General features: G+C 45.1%; 1 protein-coding gene across 7 annotated transcripts in view; it reads left to right on the top strand.

Moving 5' to 3' along the window:
- Nucleotides 1-27,945, top strand: part of LOC119394176 (neurexin-4) — a 96,553-nt gene that overhangs the window by 38,065 nt on the left and 30,543 nt on the right. For 6 of the 7 annotated variants that reach the window (XR_007416075.1, XR_007416076.1, XR_007416078.1 and 3 more), the window contains exons 12-22: nt 3,318-3,424; nt 5,454-5,582; nt 7,682-7,885; nt 10,282-10,602; nt 11,228-11,398; nt 12,514-12,735; nt 14,814-15,050; nt 16,659-16,832; nt 18,595-18,728; nt 20,915-21,011; nt 27,487-27,756. Coding sequence is in view for 3 of the 7 variants with exons in the window: in XM_049415670.1 (XP_049271627.1) it covers nt 3,318-3,424; nt 5,454-5,582; nt 7,682-7,885; nt 10,282-10,602; nt 11,228-11,398; nt 12,514-12,735; nt 14,814-15,050; nt 16,659-16,832; nt 18,595-18,728; nt 20,915-21,011; nt 27,487-27,756 (2,066 nt within the window). In the remaining 4 variants the exon portion in view is untranslated. The remainder of the gene's footprint in view (nt 1-3,317; nt 3,425-5,453; nt 5,583-7,681; nt 7,886-10,281; nt 10,603-11,227; nt 11,399-12,513; nt 12,736-14,813; nt 15,051-16,658; nt 16,833-18,594; nt 18,729-20,914; nt 21,012-27,486; nt 27,757-27,945) is intronic. The other variant, XM_037661433.2, reaches the window with a different exon arrangement.

Here is a 27,945-nt window from a genome sequence, read left to right as displayed (position 1 = left end):
AATGTGATAGGAAACTCGTTCAAAGTGCTATGCATTCTAAGATGTCTGATTGCGGGCATGACATTCTTAGATTTTTTTTATTTGCAACAAAATTTTTTTTAGTTTTCATTTTTCATGAGGTGACTGTGCAACAGGCATCGAGGCCTTGTGCAACTTGTCAAATAGCTAATTATGAAAAGGCCATACTGAAAAAGCAAGAATGTCACGCCCTGAACTGTGCTTCAAGGAATATAGAACAAAAAACGGAACTGCAATAGACCCAGCGGTCAGTGAGAAATCAGCGGAACAAGCGAAGCAGGAAGCAAGAAAAGTCGTTTTGAGAAAACGGCTTTTAAAGTTGTACCAACGATATTACTTCATCAAAAGGCACTGGGGTCGTAATCTTTTGAGTCCTTCGTAATGTGCAGTTTCTTGAGTGCCCTGTCTTTAGTTTGAGGTGCCTTGCTTCTCTAAAACACAAGAAGATTGTGATCTTTGGCGTGTTTTATAACATTGGACCTCCTGCACATGTGGCCTTTCATCTGTTCTGCTTTTGTTTTCTTTCTCTTTTTTTAAATCCTTTTCTGATATACAAAGAACATGTAGCATGGATTTTAAACGAAGTTATGAAGTGGTGCAATAAACATGACTGAAAACAAGATATTGTAATGCAATTAGGCCATGTACTATGATGATTTGCCAGCTTTCTTGTATTCATGCTATCACTAACATAATTAAGTCTTGATTGCAATTGATCATTGAATCATTTTTATAGGATACTAAGAGCGGCTCTCATCATGACAACCTATCCCTTCCTCCTAAATAACAGGCAGTTATGGCCAAGACATTGGTGGAATAGCAATTCCTTAGCTGTTTATTCAAGACGCGAACTGGGCAGATATGAATTCATCTCCCTGTTTTACTCGTCAAGTTAATTTGTAAACCTCGCCTGCGATGCGCTTCATCATTCACCCGGTCGCGGACACGGTTTTCTGCGTGGCTTTTTTTTTTTTTCAGATGATTCATGAGCGCTTACGGCGATACCAAGCACGGCCCCAAGCGCGCCTAAATTGCATCACCAGTGCTTTATTTCACCTCTAAGTGCTCGGCCGCATATTCCGGGAAGTCGGCACGCGATGTGCTGGGTGGCGGCATTCAGTGACGATGCGCAAGATGCCTAGGCGCGGCGACGAAAAATATGCGCGCAACGTGTTTGGCCTCGCATTTCGGGACGCCGACGCGCGCCCGCTGCGCGACGAGCTTGGCCGTGGGGTCCGCTGCCGATGCGTAAAATGACCATCCGCTGTACCGAGGAGCCGGCGGGGGAAGCGCTTCGTTCCTTGCGAAGAAGCACACTGCCGCGAGTCCGCTAACGCGTTGTTCTTGCCCGCAAAGTTCGAGGTTCGTCTCGCGTGCCGACGCCGTGAGCGGAGTTAGGCCTAGTGACGACTCCGAGCAGTAGACGCGCCGGCCGCGGTGCCCGATGTTTCAAAGTACGTAATGCGTGGTCGCGAGTGCAAAGAGTCGTCCTGCGATCATCTTCACCACGACATCCGAAGTGCGCATAAGCAGAACCTCCAACCACGGATCGGACGAGTCAACGCTAGAGAGTCGGTCCGAGACGCGCGTTTGCGATGTTCGCTACGAGTGCGGCGCGCCATCGTAATCCCACCGAGCTTCCGGTAGTAGCTCCAAACTAAAACGTAGTTCTTGTTCAAAGTTATCGTCGAGCCGTGAACACAGAGCGATTGCGAATACGCCACGAAGTAGCGCGACTTTCGACAGCCGTGAGCTCGAGACGCACGAGCTGCAGACGACGATCTCCCGGAGCGAGCATCGGACCAACATGGCGGGCGCGGCCAATCGGAGGGCTCGAAACGACCTTCGAACATTTGCTTTTTGTGCGCTTGTTTTCGAAGGGAGGAGCCAGCTGAGGCGGGGAATTTGAAGACGGAGAAATGCGCTTTCCGATGAGCCCAAGATATCGGCGCTCGGTGGCGTCGTTGCGGAGCTACGATTTTTTGAAAATCAGTGTTTTTTTGCGATTTCCCCAATAATTTTCGCCACCTCGGCAGGCGCAACAATTTTTTTATAGCACTTCTACGCGGTTTTCGGTGAAGATATTTTGGAATCGGATATAAAAAGGGCTACAGAAACTGAAAATGTGATTTTCAAAAAATCGATTTTTTTGTTGTTTTTCGCGATACGAAAGCCGCGTCCCCCCTTAATCTGGTTCAGCAAATCTTGTTTATTGGTTTTTCTCTTCGCCTCCGATCACACATGTATTGTGATGAATCAATAAAATAAAATCAATCAATCAATCAATTTACCTAACATCGACTCACTTGTATGCCAATGTTTCAATGCCAACCTTTTTTTTTATCGTGTTATTTGGATCCAAAAGTCAGTCCTTGCGCTATGATATCGTAACGTTTTAAGAGAATGACCTTTTTTTTTGTCAGTAGCAGTGTTAGCTTTCTGGCGTGTGCAGATGCTGAATTCCTTGGGCTTGAATCAAATACAATTTTTCTAAATAATGGAATGCTTTAACGCTGGAGTTCCCAATACAGGTGTGGACCAACAGTACATACATGCATGATTATTCAAACAGCACTGCCACTGGTCCTATGGCCTAATGCAAAAGGACTGCTGAAATTTCGGATGTCTTACAGTGCACCATGCAATAATTCAAAGTTCAACTTTACGACTGCATGTTACATTGGCCACTAAGTCGACCAGAAATGGTTTTTCATTGGTTTTGACACATTGCCAGCGTGGTCAACAGCCGTGTTGCCGGTGCCTCATCACAACCAAACCTAGGGAAGCCTATGTTATCCAGTACTGGTCGCCGACTATGCCCAAATCGCAAAATAGCTCGAGCCGCTGAATTGTAAGGGCAGCATTTGCGGTTGGTGCAATTTGTCATGCAATCTCTGCAACCTCTGCACATCCAGCACTTTTAGTTTACGTGTTGAATTATGGTACAGTCCCAGGGGACTTCTTCAAGCAGTTTCAAGTGGTGTTAACTTCATCCTCAATGCCCTTGCCAACAAGGGCAGGTTGGCAAACTACCAGACAATAAGTATTGTGAAGAAATTTGGCTTATCACAGAGTGATCAACATTTATTACGTTGCCAGGGAATGAATATACAGAGTATGGAGCAATGTATGGATTGATCTGTAGCACTAGCATGGCAGTGGTCGAAATAGGGCAGCGATTCCACATGTGGCCGGCTGATCCTGACCAAATTCCTTACCTTTGGAGTACCAGCACGGAAATTTTGCATCAGGCAACATCTGCATGAAAGCTCACCTATATGTGCTCTTCATTTCTGCAGTTGCCATCCGAACCCATGCGAGCACGGCGGTGTCTGCAAGCAGGACTCTATCGAGTTTGTCTGCAATTGCACAGACACTGGTTATGCTGGAGCGGTCTGCCATGTCTGTGAGTGGTCTTCATCAGCACTGAAATTTGGCTGCTTTTCTATGCTGTTGTAATTTCATTTGAATTTTTTCTCATTTGAATTTTTTTCTCATTTGAATTGGCCACGTCCTTGTGTTTTATCATTAAACTGGCTTCGTGTGATTACAGCTGAAAGATTCTGCTTCCGCTTTGTAATGTGTTTGCCTATCCTATAATCCTGCTTGTGTAGGAAAATGATTCAGCACTTTATTATTTATATCATAGTAAGTATGTATATAGGAACTTAATACCCTCTATCTTCATGGATCTTTAGCTTACACATTGATCTGCATAGCTGGATAAAAAGAACTGAAAGGCTTCTAAGAACAGAAAGCTTGAAGTTAGAGTAAAGTAACTAAATGTGGAGATCCTTTTGCTGTGAAAGATGTGCCACTGAATTGTGAATTTGTGCTCTAAGCTGCAAACATTCTGTTACTATTCATATATATTATATTTCTATTTATATTCAGCAGATAAACTATGGAAGTATATGTAACAGGTACACCCTGCTTTTATTTTCCTGCCATAAACCTACCATCCAGTCATAATGGTAGCTTTAATGAGGCTTTTTATTTCAATCCATGCAATGAACATTTAATAAAACATTTATTTAAAGCAGCTTAATTAAAAACAAAACGCAAATGTGACTTCTTTAATATTTTTTTTTTCATGTGAAGCTTGTTTTTTTTTATAGAAAACCTTTTGTATTAGCATTCAACACTGTTTACAGTATTGTGCCTACAGTATAGTCTACACCAGGGGTTCTCAAACATTCTAGCCGTGGGGAACCCCAAAATCTTTTCCAGAGTGCCGTGGAACCCTGAACTTTTCCTTTAGCGTGAAGACAATCGGAAACGGAGGTGAGGGTGGGGAGGTGACACTTCTCGACGCGCGCAACCACAGTATTGATTCGCCGCCCGCATTGGCCTATTATCTTTGATACCAAAGGCCATGGTCTTTGATGTGCAACTCCTGATAATACACACGGTTGCGGTTTCTCCGCAACACTCCACCCCACACCGTGAGTCACGTTAACGCGCCTGCTGACCATGCACTGCATGCTTCAGACACTGCACGCCGTAAGCAATGCATTCACACACACGAAACGTCAGATGTACAGAAGCTTGTTTTATTCTTTGCAAAACATAAATGAAGGCGGGCCAGTTGCTCTGTGAAATGGCTGTCGACCGATACACGGTTCGTAAGGCTAAACCTAAATGCTCATGTAGCCCACAGCCAGCACGAAGCACTGCCTCTTGCGTGTATCAAAGCGCTCGTTGCGCATTTTGTCTACAAAACTGACACAGTGCAGTGGCAAATCAACATGTACGAAAACTGCCCCGTGAATGCCTGCGCGCCATGAGCCACGAACAAAATGCCGAGGTGCCCATCAACAAACTGTGCTCACGAGCATGAATTATCAGTGCTCTGTTACTGCAGGTCCGCAAATCGCGCAAGTTTCATGGCGCGCGCAAGACGACGATGCTTTAGTGCTGCTACCATGCGGCTCTCTCGGTACCCGCAGACACCCAGTGTATGGATGTGGCGTGCGATGGCATCGTTAAATGCAAATTTTCCTTAAGTGTTCTCTTCGAAGTCATAAATTGGGGTAATACGAGAGCGGGTCGCATTCGTTCTTACAGCTCGCAGAACCCTAAAATGTCTTTCATGAAACCCCTGGGTTCCGCGGAACCCAGTTTGAGAACCCATGGTCTACACTATAGGCAGAACACCTGATAGCGTATTAGCTACTGCAGCTTCAACATCTCTTGAAAACTTTTGGGGAAAATGATCGACATGATGTACTTGGTAGATGTACATAGATAAAAGGTTTGCCCACAAAACCTTCATGGGAACTATGAGCGGTAATCGACCTCCAAATACTGAATAGCTGTTCTTGTTAGAAGTGAACAGGGTTGTACGTTGTATAGCTATGTTTTGGAAAACTGGGATGCTGAATTGATAACCTTATCACCTTGTCTTTTTTCTTGCTTGCTTTTCCACACACCAGCACTGCACCCGCTTTCATGTGAGGCTTACCACATGAAGAAGAAGCCCGACGAAACAATGGTAAACATCCTCATCGACGTGGATGGCAGCGGGCCACTGACTCCGTTTCCAGTTGAATGTATCTTCCATCGTGAGTAACATTCTGCTTTCTTTGAGGTAGCTGCTCGCCAGCTGAAACACTAGCTGTCCTTAGCTAGGGATATTAAAATATGGCAGTGCTTGTTACTTGTTTTAAATTTTTCTTTATTCTGCTCTCTTGTATGTCTTTTTTTTTTCTTGCCACACCGTAGTTTGCGTGTTTGATTTATAGCTGCGGTGGCCCTAATTCATTGAGGGCAGAACGCAAAAATGCCCACATGCTCAGGTACACATTAATACTAGGGGTGTGCGAACATTTGAACTTTCAAATATTTTTCTAATAGTGTTTGCTATTCGATTTGATTCACACCAGAATTTTACTATTCGAACTTCCGGAATACAGTCAACGCCTGATTTTTCGGACCTTCTAGGGACCGCGAAGTCTTCGAAAAAAACGAATTCATACTTTTTTATTCTGCTCAAGCGGTCAAATCGCCACAGCCACTTCTGAAATAGCTTGAATGCCTCCCAGTACAATTATCAGGCATTTTGGTGCGCGCCCATGCTCCTGTGAATACATTCGGTACCTGCCGCGAACCCCGCTTAAGTGCTAACCGTCAATTGCAAATTGGCATCTCGTGATGAGCGCTGCTGGTAACAGCAATGCGCGGAATAGATTATGGCTCTCTTGCATGAAGCGTTTGGAAACGATGACGCGGAACACAGACTGTGGCGGAAGAGCGGACGACTCCTTTCCACGATGCGTGTGCACATGTAAACGATGCGCACACGCATCGCCGAAACTCCGCCGATACTCAACATTTGCTGCTGCATGAGGCCGATCGTTCCTAGTTGTGAGCAGCACATCGCCAACTAAGCTGACACCGTCACTGCCGGGGCGCTTGCTGTACCGTACACACGCGTTCGTCAGGAGACTGTTCATGATGCCCACTCCGTTCCTGACTGCACAAAGGCACGGCGATGGCGAGCTGCTCTCGTTCGTGAATACAACGCGTCTGCGGTGCACTTAGAGGTCTCGCACTAAGAGGCAGCATGAACGGCGGTGCGGCGCGTTCGGGTTATACGCATACCGCTGCGCTAGACCACATGCACTACTGAGCAGTTAGCTGAAGATGCTTATTAGAAGGATTGTCAGCGATTAAGCCGCACTGGCGCGTTTGCCACCTGCCGCCATCACACCTCCATGCATTTTCAATGCTTATTCGTAAAGACATTGCTGCGTTAGCGCCGTGGCAGTGGCCTCTTTAGATTTTTGACACGCTTCACCCCATCACACTTTAGCATTGCGGCAAAGCTGCCTTTCAGACTCTGCTACGGCCGCAAATGTATCGAATCACGAAAGCGCTGGTTGGAAGAACCTACGAGATGATAGACGCGGCAGAGGTGGGGGCTTTAATTAATGCTCTTTTGGACCTGAAATTTGGGCAGAAAGTCAGAAAAATCGGACGCCGAAGAGTTTTCGCGTCCGAAATTTCAGATGTTCTTATACATTGACGTCTACTGAGCAGATTCGGAACTCTGGACTCTAAGGGAGCGTGCCCTTGTATGCCACATCAATTGGACCTCCACACAAGTTGAAGGAGGAGGAGAGGTTGAGAAAATAGTGTCTTTTGCTTTCGCATGTAGAGTGTTTTCGACACCACATTGGTGGCACCATATCATGTAAATAAATACAATTCGGCCCCTGCATCGCCTCATTCTTTATTAGACAACCAGGGAACACCACTTAGCAGCACCCTTCCAATGCTTCAACAACCTAGCCAGAAGAAACGCTTCCATGTTGCTACTTCAAAAAAATATTCTTAGGGATCCTCTGCAACTTTTTTTCTGAAATTTTGCTTCGGAGTATTAAAGAAATATTCAGCAAATATTCTACAACTATTCGAAAAATATTGATCATCTCATTGCGACTCAACTTGGCCTTTGCATCAGTTCGGAACGTTAAGCCTCATAATTTGACTTGATTTTGATTTTAATGTTTGAAACCCTGGTTAACGAACACTGTGTTGCCTTTAAGTAAAGCTTCTATTATCATTGAGAAGACTCAGTTTCATTTGCTGCTTTGAAACAACATTTTGAGTGGTCTGGCCTCTGTGTCACTTCCGTGTTTGGTTCTATTTTTTTGCATAGCGGACAACCGCAGTGACACATTGGTGCACCACAAGAACGAGATGACTACCGATGTCAAGGGCTTCCGGGAACCAGGCAGCTTCATCCAGGACATTGTATATGACGCCCCCATGGAGCAGATGGTCCATCTTGTGAACCGGTCCACGGTTTGCCGGCAGCGGCTCACCTACGAGTGCTTCAATGCGCGCCTGTTTGACACAAGCGGTGAGTGACACAAATCCAAAATCGACGGTAACCATGGTACAATGACTACAGTTCTGGCCAAGTCTTGTGCTCATCATTGCTTGAATAGGAAACAATGTGTCTTTACCACAAGACACATTGGTCCTTTAAGATGCTTCACTATACGGGTTAATGAATCAGAGAGATTGCATGCAGAAACATTCCTAACATTAATTCAAAAGATACTACTTATTGTCAGGTACAACTTTAGAAGGACGTGGCATGTTCACCTCAACGGCGGATGTACACAAGCCTGCTCCAATGAGTGCACGTTCTGGACCAATGTCCTGAGCCGGACAGTCAGTCTTCAGAAAACTTCGCCAAGTACCTGAGCGAGACTATTTCTTTAGCTGGAGGCAATCGGCTGCCACGCTTCGGTCATCTGGGCGGGCCTCTCCCGCCGACTTTGTGTGATAAAAATGTTGGCCTGCTGTAGACTTCGGGGCCTCCTATGTATTCATTCATTTCACTGCTCCCAACCATGTGTCAAGGAGTACAATATGCTCCAAGGCAAAGCTCGGAAGAAAAAAGTAAGGCACAGCTAGTGAGCATTAAATGCCAATGCTGCCTCCCTTGCCAGGGCTTTTTATTAGGGATGGACGAATGGTAAACTTGAGGTTCGAAGCAAATTCAAAACGGATAGCGATTTGGTCGAATAACTTTGAACCAAATAGTCTGAGTATTATATATCACATATTTTTAAGAAAAATGATCACTTTTGTCACAACCCAACTAACTTGCGCAGTATTTTTAAGAATGGGAACCAGGCATGTGCGAATGTTCACTTTTTTTTTCATTCAAGGGGGAATAGTAGCAAGATTTTAATAGCAGTAGGATACGAGTTATAAACGGTAAAATATGTTAAGTTTTAAAATTTCCTACACTTAGTGCATATAAGCCCAGTACAACGTGCTTTTAAGTTAAAAAAAGAAAAAAATAATAATTGAGGAGCAGGTAGTATGCGCACTTAACCTTGAAGTGTGGCTGTGTGGATTTGCCTTGGATAGGTGGTTTCACGGCACAGCAGCCCAACGCTGCAGTGCAGCAGTGCGCTGCAGTGTGAAACCACCTTTTCAGGGGGGTTACATGCAGTAAAAAAAAGCATGTTCATTCATTTCGAATATTCGAAGTGCTCGAATGTTCACCCATCCCTACTTTTTAATCATCAGCTAGCCCTCTCTTACTGCTGACCTTGTCAAACTGTGCTTCCTTCCCATCCTCGATGATTCTCGCGATGTTGTTTGCCATTTTCAGGCATGTCGTCATGTTATCTTGTACAGCAACATCATGATCGGCTGTTACACACACTGCTGTGTTTCAGCAAGCAGCAGGACTTTAACATTTACTGTCGTGTGTGGCATTCATTGCTTAAGTGCAAACGTTAAATGTGTGCATTTCTCGTAAATCAGCAAATAAACCACGGGAAATGCTTGTATTCATTTGTTGTACATGCAGACTTTTGTTCTTGTCTGCTGAGTCCTTAAAATTCAAATTAAAGGTAGGAATTTGTACGGGGCATAGAAACCCGTTTGTTCACTCAGCCCATTTAATTGTAGAAGAATTCCATCTGTAATCAATAATGATGAAGCACTAAATGTTTATGAAGCATTTCGTAATTATTCTTTCTGTGTGAAGCACCCGAGACGCAAAGTTCAATGATTGGCAGGAACAATTTCACATTGGTGGTTTCTTCTTGATACATTAAAGTTTTTCAAACATATGGATGCGTGACTTCACTTTTTTTCATTGGAAATGAATATATCTGAAGTTTTAATGTTTCAGAAGCTTTGCACTGAGTGTTGAGACAACGTATATGTTGCACTGAGTGTTGAGACAACGTATATGTTACTTTGCTACTTAATCTTAATGCCACTTGCATTGTGCACCAAATTTTTATTAAGGCAAAGCTTTCTATTTGAACCCTCTCAAACTTCACTGATCGTGGCTGTTTAGGGCTGCTGCTGTTTTGCCAAATAGCTCACACTTAAAAAAATAATAATTGAATTGTGTGCCCAATTTTGGGATCATACCTCAGGCACCAGGGATGTAGCCTGTAGGACTCCACTAAGTCGACTGTCATATTTCAGTGCACTCTTATCCTATAAGGCCAAGTAATCAACGGTGATGATTGGTGCCCGCGCACTGGTTCTTGAGCTCTATCCAGTCAGTGTGGGCTGAAATTGAAAGCTGTTCTTGTACTACTCAGAGACACTGAATATATATCATTTGAAACAGTGGAATGTCTCATAGCATATAGCTTTTTTTTTTTTTTTAAAGACACTGACCACTTCTTTCTTTCTAAAAAATTTTGTAGACTTACTGTCACTGACTGTGAACAACAGTCCCTAAGGGATGGTACCCGATTTCACTTGACGCAGTGCAAGACACGACTCCCGACACATTCTCGCCCTATGGCTGGTGGGTGAGCCGGAGCAACCAGCGTATGGACTACTGGGGAGGCTCCATCCCCGGCTCACGCAAGTGCCGCTGCGGCCTCTACGGGTCCTGCCGCGACCCCCAGCGCTGGTGCAACTGTGACGCAAGCGTCGAGGAGTGGCTCTCGGACGGTGGCGAGCTCACCGACCGGGACTACCTTCCCGTGCGGCAGCTGCGTTTCGGTGACACTGGATCTGCCTCCATGCAGGAGGACAGAAAGCGTGGCCGCTACACCCTCGGACCACTGGAGTGCCAGGGAGACGGTGAGTGTGCAGACAGCCGTGAAGTGACAAGTTGCGTTGCATGAGGTGCTTGGGGGCAAGATTCTATAGCCGTAGCTCTCCTTGCTTTGATCCTATGAAAGTTGGGACATGTGGTGTCATGGCAGGTTGCTTGTTCATCACAAGACATTGTTTCTGCCCATGAATCAGGCAATATACCTGGAAAATAATGTATTGAGTTGCATAGGAAAAAAAAAGACCAGAAAAGAAGTAAAAGTAAATAATTATTGCGGTGTTAGTCCAAAGTTTGTCATCATTGAGATCAGGGTGCTCGATTTGATCAAATTTCGCCTCAATCTAATTGAATTGTATTGATAATGGAAGCATGTAGGTACAGTGGATGTGAGAATGGTTTGCACTTGAGGAAGTATGCTTGACAGTGTTTCAATGTTGTAGACTATTTCCCCTGAATCTTCATCTTATCATATTTTGTTATAACCATTCAGCTATTCATTAATCGCATTTGCACTTCGTGGTCAGAACAATCTTACAAGCTTATGGTCGGTTACCTTCTCTCGAGGCTCACCCATTGGAACGCTTCATTTATAAAGCTTTAGTGCACATCGTATACCGTTGACTTCACACACGGTATGACACTCTCCCGCAGCCCTCTTTGATGACGTTGTGACATTCCGTTTCACGGACTCAACCATTGAGGTGCCGCATCTGAACCTGCGTCACTCCTGGGATGTGTACTTCCACTTCAAGACGACTGCAGAAAACGGTGTCATCATGCACAGCAAGGGACCCACCGACTACGTCAAGCTTGTACTCATTGGTACGACCAGCTCTGTTCTTCACTTTCTCTGATGACACAGAAGTTTCTCCTCACACTGTCAACTATATTGTTTTCATGGGACATAGAAGGCCTGATAAAAGTATACAATCCTTATGTGAGGATATAAGAATGCATGTGATCGTATCTACTTCAGGCACTGTGTGTAAAATTATGCGAACCAAGATGGTGCATCAAAAACGAAGGCACTGATTGAAATAATTGTGTTATACGTGTTGAATCTGATGGGGCCTTTCCTGAGAACTTCAGCACTGTACGTGAAGCATTTTAGTGAAGGGAGCTGAAATATTATAAATTATGCTGCAAAGTTATAAAAGTTTCAATGCCGTTACATTGTCAGGAACTGGGTTCAGGCCTTCTTATTTTATCAGGTTATGTTTGGCATCAGGACATCATTCGAAGCTAGCTGCGCAGATGCTTTCCAAGTATGCTGGACATGTGATCGTTAATGTTGTTGTATTTGGCATTACTCTAGAGCATTCATGAGCAACGTCTACATTTTTTAAACTCAACGAGACTCACTGATTATGTTAAAATTCTAAGTCTGTTGCATTACGCTTTTAATGGCTCTGAAGGTGGAAGAGATGTAGTGAAACTCAATTTTGAAATGTTGACACCTGAAGTAGGGTACGGGGATGGCAAATTGACACAATCCATAATTAAAATACCTAGTGCAAAGGAGGGATTGGCAAAAAAGAGAGGCACAGCTCTTTTTCCTCTTCCCGTTCGTTATGCTGGATATTTTGACTATGAACTTTTCATTCCCTGATGTCTTCTCATTATTTATCGTCTTTCTCTTCCCATTTGTGTCCATTTAGCTGAATGTACATTCATCAGCAAATGCTGCCTACTAGGCCAATGACTACCTTAGAATGTAAAATTGACCTGTTGCATTGCTTTTACCGCATATAGTTGCTCTGTGCCAGTTATATCTCGCTCATCCTCACTAGTCAATTGCAGGTACCATTGCAGGGTGTTTTTTGCTTTTTGCGACATTGTTGGAGCAAGTCCCAGGGTGTTTTTTTTTTTTTTTTTGAGACTCTATTGGAGCCAGGCGTATAAACAATTTATGTTGAATTGTTGGCCGATCTGTGCAGGAGGTGACCAGATTCAGCTGCTGTACGAGACCGCTGGCGGAGGTCCACAGGGAGTGAGCGTGGAGACGTCGTACAAGCTGAGCAACAATGAGTGGCATTCGGTGCACATTGAGCGCAACCGCAAGGAGGCACGCATCGTTGTGGATGGCAGCCAGAGTGCCGAGGTGCGTGAGAAGCCCGATCGGTCGCACGCCCTCCACCTGCCGGGCAACCTTGTCATCGGTGAGTGTGATGTCACGTATAGATGGCCACAGATGCAGTGAAGAATTGGGAGGGAGCAGTAAAGGTGTGATTTCCACAGGTCAGGATGCATTGTTAAAGGGGTACTGACAGAAAAATTTTCTCTTGTCGTTTTTCTTGCGTCAAATGAAAGGCCAAGCCTTTAAGAGCCTAGAAAATGTACTGGTAAGCATGAATGAACTCTGAAAAAGTAATTATAGGATGTTTTTAAAAGCTGGTTTCGGTCCCTACTGTACTGTGTCATCACAACAGGGTATGAGGTTCTTATCTCATGCTTGCGCAAGATATTGTGGCGTTTCCACAGTCCGAACCCGCAACCTTCGGATGCGTAATTTGAAGGTTGTGGGTTCATATCCCACCGCGGAAAGGGCGATTTTTTGTCTGCTTTAATTTCTTTCAATTTAAGTGACAATCATTACAATACAGTTAAGAAACCAGAGATAATGTCCCCTATGTTTTTCTTGGCTTAATTGTCTATGGGTTTCATTAGTTGTTTATAATACAGGAAAAACGAGCCCCTCAGACAATTCTCCTACTCTCGTACTTATAACCTCACAAACCTATCCTCAGTATGTGTGTAAGGATTTTCTCTCATTAAGGCAAAAGACGTGGGCAAATGTCTTTTTGAAAAATGGCAGTAATTGTATTGCAAGAGTGCTAGCTTGAAACTGCCTCATCTTGGTCTTACCATGCTTAATCAGGGACTAGAGATGGCCACAGACGCATCACCACAGCTTGTTGTAAAGACTGTGGACAAGAACTTGTTTATCACATCCAGTCAGATTATTCATGGTTGTTGAGTGATGTCACTACTAAGTTTGTCAAGGCTTCAAACTAAGAGGTGCACCCAGCTTTTGAAACACATTTCTTCATTTTAGAGCAGATCTTTATGAAAATTTCACAGCTTATGCATATCTGTGTGCTGATTTCAAATGTACAGTGTCCCATGTGACTTAGGAGCAAGATCTTTCTCTGAACAATGAGAGTTAGAAAACGAATCAGCTTATCACAATAAGCTGGATTGAGAGGTGTATGCTGTGAAACAAGAATGGATATTCTAAGCCAATTTGAACAAAACTTGTCATATGTCAAACTTTTGTGAGCGAAATTCTAGCTTGACATCAACTCACTTGCAGGCATCATTGAAGCCTGCTTGATGTGCTGTAGGTGGCGCTAGTCATCAGCTAAAGAAATAGCGATGTTAGAGTGCTTTAAAGACGCGTCTAATGGGTAGGACTGTGGGCATATATGGGTTAAAGGCACCCTGCAACACTTTTTCAGCAGGGTCAGAAAACACTGCCGATCAGTAGTCGAAGCTCCTGAGATCACGTGAGCCAAACATTGTAGCACAGCACGCTGCCTGGAATTCACAATTAATTTTTAAAGTCGGCTAGAAATTGCTCGCTTTTCTTTCGACAAATGATGGCATAAACCCAAATGACTGCGCTATACACACAAGTCCACGGCCATTGGCTGATTTGTGCGTCATGAGCTGCATAGTTACCGTGGCTGCCGCGGGATGCTGCGACGTGCCCACGTGCTCGCTTGCGATCACACTGAAAGTAAGCCGCGCGTTTGTCGAAAAAAACACGAGGAACTACTTGTGTGTGGTGCACGTGCTGGCAAACGGATGTAGCCTCTTGCCCCCTTGTCGTCTCTCCTTGAGTAGCTTTCAGCGTGCTCGCCGATGCGAAAGGAGAGAAAAGCGCTTGAAGCATGCGACAAATCCCCCGTAACTCCGCTCGTACTTGGCAGATTCTAGAAATGTTTGCGGCAGTTGATCTGTGAGGCAATAAACACCTTTAATGAAGCCATTCGATGATTACTTGGAAAAGTGTTGCAGGGCCCCTTTAAATCTTGGAATTTTCAAGTTTTATTTCGTGGGGACAGAATGGAAGAAACATTTTGCGGTGTAAATTTATACGCGTTGTAAAGAGTCTTGGCTGATTAAAATATAGTGAGGGGCCCTCTACTCGAACACCCCTAATGCCCTACATTACACAAATAAAGAGGAAAAGCCGACCAGTGAAGTAACGTGTGTCTCTGATGTGGGCCTGCAGGTGCAAGCGTGGACTACAAGGAGGGATATGTGGGCTGCCTGCGTGGCTTCATGGTCAATGGGGAGCCCCTGAACCTAAGGTTGCGTGCTCCTCCGGGTCTTTACGGAGTGTCTCTGGGCTGCGTGGGCAAGTGTGCCTCCAACCCGTGCCTCAACGGTGGAACCTGTCTCGAGGGTTACTCGGGCTACACGTGCGACTGTCAGTGGACACCTTTCAAGGGACCCATCTGTGCTGACGGTAGGGCTGCCTTTCGCATCTGCATGGAGGAAGGAATACTAAGGAGAGGCCCTATTGTATTTCAATGCATTGCGAAAAGTGTGGCGGAAGTAACTGTCAGATTTATGGGGCAAACAAACCGGTATGGGGCAAACAAAACAGCAGACGCCCCGCAGCGTGCTCTCCGCGGTGGTTAGCTTCTGCGCAGATCTGTAGTCCCGGCGTAAACTTAGCGCGTATTGTGCGGTTCGCACGCAGTAAAATGTTGCAAGCAGACGTTTACCAGGCTGTTCGTGCGTGGCAGGCCCGAGTGCTGCGTGCTGAAATTCTTCGTGGAGCGTTTTTGTGCAACAGTACAGAATACCGGTACGTGCCGTGATCAAAAACGTTCAGCCCCTGCATCATTTTATTCAAACTCACCTAGCAGTAACTTACGCGTTCTGCTGGGTGTTAGGCCTTCCCTTTCTCGTAGCCCGATTTCCCGATCTGTTGCCGGATTGGCAGGTTCTTTGTTCGTGTATATGGAGTGAGCGTAGTAGCTATTCAGCGCAACGCCAACCTACAGTTGACGTAACTTCACGTCGAAAAGAGGACACCGCTGTATTGTATACGCAATCGTGCACGTAAAGTTTGTAATTCCAGTACGCATACAACAACAAGCACGCAGCGAACGCACACCGCACAATACATACATCACGTAGTCCGATAACAACATAAGTTTATTGCCCTTTTGTTGAACGACACAGCCTCTAAAAACGTACGATGCCTTCGGTGCATGTTATGTACGGCGCGTCAGACGCCAAAAACAAAAGTTCACGTGTGTTCTGAGTTGACACAATGAGTAAGAAGCAACAGAGCGCACATCCGAGAGCTTCGCATGCAAATACCATGCATTAGTGATCAGCAATGAAGCGAACGTGTACGTACACATGAAAAGTGACACCCAGTACTGTCCGCAGTGCACGCGATTTGCACTGGGTATACGCAACAGCTGGGCATTGTGTAGCTTTCCTAAAGAACACACACAAGGAGCAGCATGCGTGAATCGACTGCGCCGCGGGCCGCGGCGCCGCTGGCACGGCGAAAAAAAAAAAAGGCTCGAATCGCACATGCGCTTGCAAACGACACGACGGAAATCGCGAAATGTTTCGAGGCTCCTTCGCTAGGAGGCGGTGCGGGTGTTTGCGATGTGGAGGCGAATGTGACGTCAGGGCCTCTCCTTATTTTTCCTTCCTCCATGTGCATCTGCATGTCTCTGTAACGGGTTAGCAGCGTGCAAGAGGGCTTAATTGCATTGTGTAAGGGAAAGTTCATTGTGCATTGTGTACTAGAAAGCTCAGCATTAACTGCGGAAAGTGCATTTCTCCTTCTAAGCAAGCTGTAACATTCGCAAGAATGAAACACTACTTTATACAGGATGTTAATTTCTTCTAGCTCATATACCGAGGTACCCAGCACGATATAGGAACTCGCTCAAGTGATTGTTCTGTTAAGGTTTTCGCAGTTTTCTGGGGCTTCATAAAACCAACAAAACCACATGTTAAAACCGCATGTTAAATTCGTGTGATGAGAAATTGAGGCATGAATTGCAGATCTCAACTGCCACATTTCGTTGCCCTTTGTGTGCAGAGATCGGTGTCAACCTGCGATCTGACAACTACGTACGCTACGACTTCGAGACAACGCTGTCCACCTTGGAGGAGTACATTCGTGTGGGCTTCACCACTACGGAACACCACGGCATGATCTTTGGAATGTCATCGCGCACCGGGGAGTACCTGAACCTCATGATGTCAACCAGTGGTAAGTTTCACTAGGACTGGTGACCTGTCCACTTTTCTCAAGACTCTGTGCATGCCTATAAAATTTTCCGGCACCTTCTTGCATACACTAGTCTGCTTACACAGTTAAAATCCCTTCCACTCCATGAAACGGGTAGCCCTATTCTGGCTCGCTTTGAATTCACTTTTTGAAGGGTCTCGATACCTAGGTGGTCACGGTCATGTGGTCCACTCGGAGCTGCCGCGCGAAATCAACCAGCTCATTTTCAAGGTCCGGAAATCTCCCTGTTCGTGGTCCACGATAGCTTTTCCACGACGACTTCGTGTCAAAAATGGATTTTTCTCAGTTTTTGCCAGTAGCAAATGCCTGCATCTGGCACTTCGGAATGACTGGTTGCCTCGCTGTTGCTGCTCACTTCTGCGCATAGAATAACCTTACGCTTAAAGCTATCGTAACAGATTCTTATAGTGGACACGATGCACCTATGCTTAAAGGGACACTAAAGAGAAAAACGATTTTTCTCGTATTGGTAAATTACTCTTTCACAATACCAAAATCACCACTCTTACCACAGGACGCTTGGTAAGCGAGAAAACGTGCAAAAAGAAAATGCCGGTGGCGACGCCACCTTGACATTCCCAAACCATTCGCCGTGGCGTCGTAGATTTTGACGGCATCTGCTAGGGCCTACGGAGCTCCTAATCGGTAAAAATAATGTCCTCTGAGGGCGCCAGAGATTTAACATACCAAGTTTCAATGAATTTTGTTGGGCCAATGTCGCCGAAATACGAAAACTTCACTTTGAAATCTGTGACATTACGCGTGGAGATTTCGGCGCGAAATTTAGAAATGACACTTTGACCTTGATTTTCTCCTCTATTATTAATACTGTGGTGGTGAAATTAACGATATTAGTGTTTTCAGAGTACAATTTATCAATGTAAATCGATTCGTTGTTTCACTTTAGTGTCTTAAAGCTATTCTCATAGTGGACATGACTTGCCGCGTCTTCAAGACCGCTGTATCCATTTGGGCAGAATATTGTGCGGGTCGAACTTGACAAGGACAATGACAAAAGCAACAGTGCACACCTGCGATGCAGAAAATGAGAGAAATGTGGTACTGTGGTTGCCAGCAACAAGTGAGCTGCTACTGCCATTTAATGGTGATGACAGTAGGCTTAGATGGGGGCCAGTATCATTTTCTACTCAATTCCAACATGCATGTAATAAGACCGATATCCCTCCACCCCCCACCCAAAAAAAGGTTCACATTAGGATTAGGTAAATGCAATAATTAGTATCTCCACAGTCAGTAGGATGCTTTGCTACATGATAAGGCAGTGTTGCAGTGAAGCTTAGTAGTCAAATTTATCATTATGGAACTCATATTGAAATTGATGAAGAAGAATTTATGCTTGGATGAACTGGTTCGTAGTCGCTTACGTTTTTGTTTGCTCCTAGTGCTGTTTCATTCCTGCACGCATGCTCCATGTGACTCCTCCGCTATACAAATTCTTAAAAGATTGTTTTTGTCGTTCCTTATAGAAATTGACTTTTAAGAACAAATTTTGAGTGATTATGGCACACGTATTTACACTGGTGATGGCAAAAAAGCTGAGTTGTAACTCAGCGCCCGTCATGTCTACTATGTCTCCCTGTTCGTATGTTTTTTAGCACTGCACCCCGAAAGTTCGAAGTTGATGAAGTTATTCGCATTTGTAATCTGACTCACACAGAGATAAATTTGAGCTGTTTTCTCCCTGCTTTGCTCATTTACTCAGGTCACTTGAGACTGGTCTTTGACTTTGGCTTTGAACGGCAAGAGCTCATCATCAAGAATGAAAACTTTGCTTTGGGTCAAATTCACGATGTCCAGATCAAGCGTACCCACAACGGAGAGAGGCTGACAATATTTGTGAGTTCTGGCCAACATCTTGCTTGTCTTTGTTGTGTGATCTCTGATTTTATGCACAATTAAGCTCGGATGACTGTTAGAAGCGATTAGGTCCGAACATTTCTTTTTGTTATCTTTAAAATGCATCATGCTTTAGGCTCAGTCTCTCGGAGACACCCTGTGGAAAGGAAGAAACCCAATTTTATTAATTTCATTGCATTCTGTGAGAGGATGCAAAGGTTTACCACTTTTCAGAGTGTTGAAATGTCGGTATTCAGTACTTTCAATTTTAACCCATTGAGGGTCGATTTTTTTCGCGAAATGCCTCAAAAATGTGTATTTTTTTTATTGCTAAATTAAATTCTTCACACGAATCTATTTAAGAAAAAAACTGTCTAAAATTTTTTTGGGTGACTGTGAAGTGCTTTCATGATAAATGTCAGGTGTTCTGTATTGGCTAGTCCTTTTGGTAATGCATGATTACATGTGATACAATGTCCTGTGATAGGACTAGAAATGTGCACAATAGTTTTACAGCATACGGCAGTGAACCTTGCCTCTTCTATCGCCGCCAATGTGTGGACAGTGATAGAAAGCCACAGAGACTCTGGGATAGGTTGATCTAGGCGCAGTTTGATTTCTCGAGAGTCGCTGCAGTGGCCAGATCATGTGCGCTCTGCCGATGCATAATTCATCCATCGATAGCTTAGCTAATAAACGTGAATTGTGAGTGGACGGAAACAAGGGCGGCGGGATATTCAAGAAAAAGCGCGGCTCTTTCGAATGCGACCAAGATGGCTGCCGTAGGGAACGTAGAACGGCATCAGCGCGGCGCTGAATAAGCCCGTTTTTTACGCGTTCATCGCTAAAAATTTAGCTCGCTGATGGCACATAAAACGCTGTCACGGCTAAAATACTGATCTGAGACGCATGAAAATTGGCGAGGTTATGCATCAGTAGCGGCAGAATCCAAATAAAACATTTTCAAAAATTCGATTTTTTTTCTGATTTTCGGTCTCAAAGACCCGTGTCCCCCCTTAAAACAAACTCCATTAGGTGGGCTTGTGTATGCCGAAATTGAAGCGAAGGAAGACACTTTCATGTGAATCTGCAGTGGTTTCAGGCAGCTCTGGAACTTGTGCACTGTTCGCCCTCTACACTCAAACCTCGATATAACGAATTATTGGTTATAACAAACTAAATGAAAAGTAGTCTTGTCATAGAAACTGTTCAAAATAAATGTTTATAACGAATTTTTGAATATAATGAAGTTATTTTCGTGGCAGATGTGACTTTGTTATAATGAGGTTTGAGTGTAGTTAGAGATTCTGCTTATTGCAGTGCATCAGAAATGTAGTCATCCTCAAAAGACTCCATAATCGAAGATGCCATTTAATTTTTCCATGCTTTCTGTTATCATAGCCATTAAAACCCTGCAGCACTGTTGTTCACATATACTAGTACATAGTATAAATCAGAATGCTGGACTGCTTCTCATAGCTGTGGATATTTTCAGCTTTTTCTCAGATCTATGGACCATTAAATCTTTCACTTCAGTGTTGGGTACTGCAATGCGAATCTAACGTCCCCAGGACAGCACCAGAGGTTCTTGTAATGTTTTGCTGCAGGTTGTTTTTTCCCCCTTTGTAACCAAGTAACAGAGCCCTTGAATTGTGTGCATTTTGCCTGTGTAGAGTTTCCAGATTAATATTGTTCCATTGCTTTAGGATCCACTTGTTGCTGTCTGCTAGCGAACATCTTTGGCAGAGAAACAAGAAACATGATTTAATTGAGTAATGTGTATGAATGTGACATTAAAAGCATAGAAAATTGTAAGTAGCTTGGATTCACAGAAATGACACCTTAGTTGTTGCCACTGAAGTAAGTGTATATGCAGAGTAAATCTGTAAAGTTTTAACTTCTTCATGGTGCATTGTAAAAGCCACACTTTTTGGAAACTATGTCACCACACCAGTTATTTCAGATGCACTTAAGCCTTAAGGGCTTATGGGTATGGCATGGTTGTAAGACATATGGTTGTGCGGTACAGGAACACAAGTTCTGTGTTTGTTTCGTGTTCTTTCATCATGTTTCCTGGGTATGCGTGCCATCACAGCACTGCAATGACACAGAAGTTACACAACAAAAATTGTGTTCCCTTTCTCTAGCAGGACAAGTTTCATGAAACATTATCTTCTTTCACTCAGGTGGACAACTATGAACCTCAGGTGCACACGTTCAACATTCGAGGCAAGGCCGACGCACAGTTCAACGACCTGCTTAGCATTTACGTAGGACGAAACGGTGAGCTGATTGGTGCTGATAGTGACAGCATCTATGTTGGTTTTATTGCGATAGAAATTCTACAGGTGCTCGAATTGCATTTGTGTTGTCATAGTATTAAGTTGCGTATGCGAATTGCACATGGGGGTAGTTAGAGAGTTTTAAAGAGGCAGGTGCCGGATTGAAAGGTGGGGACTAAAGTGGCTACAGCCTGAGGCCCCCAATTTTCAGGGACACCGCTTGACCACTTGAAGTCTTGAAATATATTCGCTCAATTTTTAGACTTCTAGTTCCAAGTGCTCTGGAGATTCAGACAAATAGACGAAATGATGCTTTGGACTGCCAGGGTCCTCACTTCTTTTACGTGGAAGCCTGTGCAGCGTGCCATAGTGTAGCATTGTGCAGCGTCTCTTTTAATAACCAACGGCTAATAACTAATATATTAAAAAACAAGTTGAGAAATTAGCTGCCCCAAGTCCATAACTATTATACAGTAAAATCTCGGTGATACGATCACGGCTGGTACGAATTTCGGGGTGATACGAATTATTCTGTGGTCCCGGCCAAGGCCCATTAGCCTAAAGTGTATTGGAGTACGGTTGTTGCGAACCGATTTGCACCCCGCGACGTTTGATACGAACGTACGCTAGCGCACAGGTACAAACAGGTGCTGCCGCGTAAGACGCGGCGGTCACGCGCGGACGCGGGCATGCACGCTGCGCGACCATCAACGGTGCGTCGTTGCCTCCGATATAGTGCGCGCAAATCTTGGAGGCCTTCATGCGGCTTCGCTTTTAGAATACAGATGACGTTGACGTCTCCTTTTTTTTACGTGTTGACGCGTGCTCATGTGCTCGAGGCAGCAGCGTTTTTGTACTGTGTTAACACGTGCCTGCCACGTCGATGCAAGCCATGTCCCCGCAATCAGACGTTCTATGAAACAAGACTGGAACTTGGGCTGAGGGTCCGTCATGAAGTTCCACGAAACGTGGACGAAGACTCCAAGAGACAAAGCAGACGGTCTTGGTCTTAAGAAGCGCTTCTTAAGTCACTTTCGCCGCCTCACTCTAGTGTCATGCGAAAAAGCGTAGTAAGATTAGGAAGGGGCTATTAGCGGTCACGGAGCGCAACACATCTGGTTCAACAATTACACACGCGCGCATGCACCGTATATTTACGAGTACAAGTACAATGGTTGACGTCTAAAAACTTTACTGGCATTCATTCAGAGCTGTTCATGACGTCGCTGCGGCCCTGCGAAACACTAAATCGAAACGTATGTCAACTTTCTTTTGCCGCATACTAATTTTCAGTTGTTTTTTGGTGATACGAATTTCAGATGATACGAATATTTTTGGTAACCCCGCGAGATTCGTATCACCGAGGTTTTACTGTATATATTTTATCACTGACAAGTGAGCTTAACATGATGGCTTCGAAAAATTTCCTGCCTTAAAGGGGCTTTGCAACACCTTTCTTAGTTATATTGGAATAGTCTCATTATTGACGTATGACTCTTCACGAGTCATATGCCGCAAAAATTTTTCGAATCCGTCAAGTATAAGTGGTGTTACCAAATTATAGAGATCACGTTCCGCAGCTTTCTCCCTCAACTCAACGCAGCGAGCGCGCGGAGAGCTGCGCGCGGCGTGAAGGGAGGGAGGGCGGAGGTGCGAGGAGGCGACGTCAGTGCCGGCGGCATTTTTTTCCTTCATTTTTTTTCTCTCTGGCGTCTCGGCGCAACCATGTGGTCTGTGGCGCCACTTCCGGTCGGCTTGCGCGGTCGTCGTCGAGTGGCGGAGCCTAGAGTTACTGTATATGCTACCTTTAGGTAGCATAAAGGTAGCATATACAGTAACTCTAGCGGAGCCCATGGCACCGTGTATCGCGCGTGCTTGAAAACTGCGTGTCGGTTTGGTAATGTTGGGTGTGCACCTCAAACTGCCGTAGTGTTTTCATCGCTCTGCCAACCATGGACGCAAACTTGCGTGCGCGTTTGGAACGAATGACAGCTGAGATGGGTTTCGACCCACACTCCGATACACTGCCTCGTCGCGCTGCTCGCGCTTGAATCGTATTCAACACGGCAAAGCTGCGTGCACCCTTCTCCCAGTGGCGTTACTTCGATGCTGTTTGTTCTTCGAATGCGGGCGCACAGCGAGTGCGGGCTGACAACAATGAACTAAAGACTAGAAGAAAGGATCGTGGGGCATCGGGCCGGCACGGACCCATCCCCCGGCTGTCTGCAGCTACCGTGAAAATGCAAGTCTGCTTGGTTGCTGTGTCGCGGTTTCTCGGGAACCTGAGACTACGGGGAGGATACGCCGAGGTACGGCTCGGTGACATACTGAACAGACAGTGAACGGGACTCTCGCCATACAGCGAACACAGGTATCCTAAGCTAGCCGGCGCCAGCATTGCCTCGGTCGGTCGTGAGAACGTGCCGACGATGCAGTTTCCAGCTGACGAGGCAACACTCGAACGGCTGCCACTCTCAACGGCAACCGGCGATGGTCAAGAGCACAGAAATATTCACGATTTCGGCACTGCACATGGTGAAGAAAACGCAACCACGCAACTACGAGCAGACGAGCTGTCGGTGAGACCGGAAGTGCTAATATTAATGTTTGTTCGGTGTTTTTAACGCGATAACAGAATACAGTAAAAGCTCGTTAATTCGACTCTCGTTAATTCGGAAAATCGGTTAATTCGGACACGTCATCTGGTCCCTGTAAATATACGCATCACTCTATGAGACTGGGCGCTCGTTATTTCGGACAGATTTGACCGCAAATCGGATAATTCGGCGACTTTCGGGCCGCTGGCGAGGCTCGAAAACGAAAAAAGAACAATTCGGAACAGAAGTGAAGCTCAAACGCAGCATCGCCATGGACATCAATTATCGACTTGGCTTGGATTGAGACTGTTTAAACGCCTTTTTTCCGCGTGTGGGTTTTGTTGCTTTGTTCCCGTTGGTGTGCTGCATCGTTGATCAGTCGGTATTTATCGAGGAACATTTCAGTACAGCTCCTTTAGCTTGATCGTTGCTGGTGCTTTTGTGCCGACTTCTCGTGTGACCGCGCTCTCCCCCGATGGCAACGCCGGCGAAGCGGCCCAAGTACGAGGCCAAGGACTTCACCACCAAAGTAGAAATTTTGCGTGCTCTGATTAATCTCCCGGCAAAAAGTGATGAAGAGTGATGAAAGGGGATCCTTGTATAAGCGGCAAAAGAAGCAAGGAACGAGTAACCGTACTTTTAGCCGCCAACGTGACGGGAACAGAGCGCTTGCCGCTTCTCGTTATCGGAAAGGTTCAAAAGCCACGCTGCTTTAAGAGCATCAACAATCTTCCCGTGGATTACCGCGCCAACCGAAAAGCGTGAATGACGGGTGAAACTTTTGCGGACACTGCAGACATCATGCGAGCTGCTGAGCACCTTGAAGGGCTCAGAAAAATTGTGTCCGCGCGAATATCTGCTCGAAAACAGACAAGCATCCGCGATTACTTTGTTAAGTAAAGGTATGTTGAAAAAACTCGTGCATTTATTGTCTTTATTTCGACCATTCGATAATTCGGACATTCGGTTAATTCGGACATTTTTTCCGGTCCCTAGAAATCCGAATTAACGAGCTTTTACTGTATAAACATACATATTATCTACTTATCGAACTCAAAATTAACAACGAAAGTAATAATGAGGGTGTTATCGTGATTATAACATCAGCCAATGGTGAAACTGCCGACAGTCGCGTCGTATATTGCGGACTAATACATCATTTGTCGAGAGAAGAGGGAGCGATTTTCAGCTGACTTTGAGAATTTATTGTAAATTCCAGGCCGCTCGCTTCGCTATAATATTTGGCTCGCGTGTTCTCGGGAGCCTCGACTACCGATTGGCAGCGCTTTTTGACCCTGCTCAAAAAGTGTTGCAGGGCCCCTTTAAACCAGTCAGCGCTGTCATCATCATCGTTATAATTGGGGCTCCACAGATGCAGTGAGCCTCAAACTCCAACATTTTTTTAATCCGGCACTGTCAGAGGTGATCAGTGCATTTGGATGCAGATGTGATAAAGATAAGTGGATGCACAATCACACTGTACTGGAGCCAACTGAACGAAGCGTCTCTGATACAGTACTTGCACTGCCGGCATGAGTGCTGTTTGTGCGAAGATTGGCGTTCCTGCCGAGTAAATACCATGTGCTACTTCAAACTGTGGTGTGTGCATTGGTCTGAGCAGAATGGGCAGTTCACATCAATGTAAATTGATCAGATCACTTCTTGGGTGCTAGCAAATGCCCATGGTTTATCTGCTGCTATCTCATCTCGTGCACCAATGAGAAGCAGCCCTTCCAACACAGATGCTGGCGGTGTTCCATCACGCTGGCTTTTTGAGATGCCTTCAGGCAATACTAAACTTTGCCATCTTTCCAGCGCTTCAGTTTTGGGTAATACAGCAATGTGCATTTGAGTAGGTGTCTGTAGAAGGAAGCATTTTGCTTGCATAGACACAGACAGTTTGTAGTTAGCGCGGGGTTTCCAAGCCGACTACAATTGCAGCACAATCCAATTGTGCTGCAACAAAGATTTGCAAATTTGTGAAACTGGAAAGCTTGTGTTGGAAGCTGTGACTAACCAACATTGTGTAGACTTTACAGGGCCATCTGGCAATGCTGAATACAGTATCTGCCGCGTTTCGTTGTCGTCGGCGCAGCCTTTGGCGCTGGCTGTGAGGGCACCGTTGGCACCATTTAACTCAAATCTTTTGAGACAGCAGAGCGTAAAATAAAGCCAGTCTCAAGATAAAAATGAATGCGCGCGCAAAATGCTTTACCGCAAACGCATTCGACAGAATGGCAGCGATAGCAACGTAGCGCGGGGATACAGGAACCGGAATGTAGGATGTTCACGATGTCGATACGATTACCCACAGTTGACCAGTGCCTCCAAGATCGGCATTTCCAATCACAAATCTCTGAGGCATAAAGTAGCGATCGAAATAAAGCCTCATAGATCACCAATTAGCTTTTGCTTTGATCTCTGAGGCCATACTTTGTATGGTACGGGTGCCGGAGGAGATAATGGCTGGCGATTCGGCGTGCGCGACGCTCTTGGACAGGGTCCGGATTATCGAATGTAGATCTCGCAGCTGTCCGAAATATCGGTCGTCTTTACACATTACTTCTATGGGATCATCGCCGGTGCCGCGTGACTGTCCGAATAACCGAGCATGTCCGAATTATTGGTGTCCGATTTATCGGTCGGCGACTGTAGATATGATATTTCTCGTAACCTGTGCCATGTTGTGGCATGCTTGCAATGGCCTTGTGATGGCCTCATGACTGGGGTTTCTCAATGGCAAGAATTTTCGTTCCTTTATTCAATTGTAAAGCTGCATACTTTGTTTTTTTTCCTTCTTTACTACTATAGTTGCCATTCTTGCTTATTTTTATTCTAGCCCCTCCCTTTCTCATTCAGAAGCCTGTATCCTTGACTTTAAAGAAAAGCTAAAGATCAAAGTGAGGCACTGTGCCTATTGGCTGCATTGTGTAGCATGTGCAGTGCAACCTTCGCCTGACTCACAGGGACACGCCTGCACCGTAGTTCACTCCAGTCATTGTAACTGAACTGAGCAGGACAACATGTTATGGACAGTATCTTATAGAATCCTTGCGAAGCACTTTTGGCATCAGTGAACTGTTTGTAATAAGTAAAAGTTCGCTTTGAACAGGAGCATTATAAGAAGCCTCAACTGTAGTTGTAGACAACCACAAAGAATTGATGCAATTGCTGAGAAATCACGAGAAGTTTATTATTATTATAGCGAATCGTATGGTGATCAGCAGTGTCTCTGTTGTAGTTTCTATGCATGACGTTGTGTATAGCTGCATTTGTAGGAGTAAAATTGAATCCAATCTTAGTTTCATTGTCTCATCCATCTCACTTCCAAGTGAAACAGCATACGTGGTGCACATTTATAGGCATACTAGTACCTTATAGGACAAAATGTTCATGGGCAACATTGTCCATTCAAAGAGCTATGCTTGCTTGCACCTATTGCCCGTCTAGCTTTGGATGCCTGTAATTTTTCTTTGTTTATAGATTAAATTGAACATGTGAAGTTTTTTTAAAATGTGAGAGCATTCTTTGCCTGCACCCACCCACCTTGACTGATTGGCAGCATATCTGTCTGACCACGAAATGATCACTGTTTAAGAGTTAAATTAAGAGAATTCGTCTTCTGCAAGGAATGGAACCTGTGCCTGCAGCATCATGAGCAAGTTTGCTCACTTTATTTGGCACATTTGGCATGATTGTTTACTTTGCAAGAACATTAAATATAGTGCTTTCTCAATGTTTTAATTGAGGCAGAAGCGAGTGCTCTTATATATCATTTATTACTGTACCCAGATTCGATAGAAAAATTTGTCCAAGCAGATCTACCTGTTTAGCAACTTTGTTCTCTCTCTCTCCCACACCATTCCCTATCCACTGCAGAGTCAATGGGCACCGGTGAAGGCTTTGTAGGCTGCATTTCACGAGTACAGTTTGACGACCACATGCCGCTGAGACGCTACTTTCAAGAGAGCAGGCGGAGCAACGTACACGCCTATCCTGAAGGAGCCGTGCGGGAAGACACTTGCGGCATTGAGCCAGTCACGTATGCACCTCCAGAGGATGAGACACGGCCACCACCTACGCTGCCACCGGGGGTCTATCGAGAGCCCTGGGCTGTGTCCAGCTATGCCGACTCCGCAATCCTGGGCGGTAAGCACTTAAAGCTGTTTCGTACTACTGCGGTCCTTTTATTATTTGCAGGACTTTCTTCACCTAGTTGGATGCGTGGTAAATCTGAGCATGGCTGATGACTACTTTGCCTAGATAAGTGCAGCTTGCTAAGGCAAGCAAGTCAATGATAGTCTCCTGACGGCCTCATGACCTGGGGTTCTCAACAGC

The sequence above is a fragment of the Rhipicephalus sanguineus genome, chromosome 5 (genome assembly GCF_013339695.2).
Source record: "Rhipicephalus sanguineus isolate Rsan-2018 chromosome 5, BIME_Rsan_1.4, whole genome shotgun sequence".
In the NCBI taxonomy this organism is placed as follows: Eukaryota; Metazoa; Arthropoda; class Arachnida; order Ixodida; family Ixodidae; genus Rhipicephalus; species Rhipicephalus sanguineus.
The sequence above is the reverse complement of the archived record's forward strand: the minus strand, read 5'-3'. Positions and strand labels throughout refer to the sequence as shown.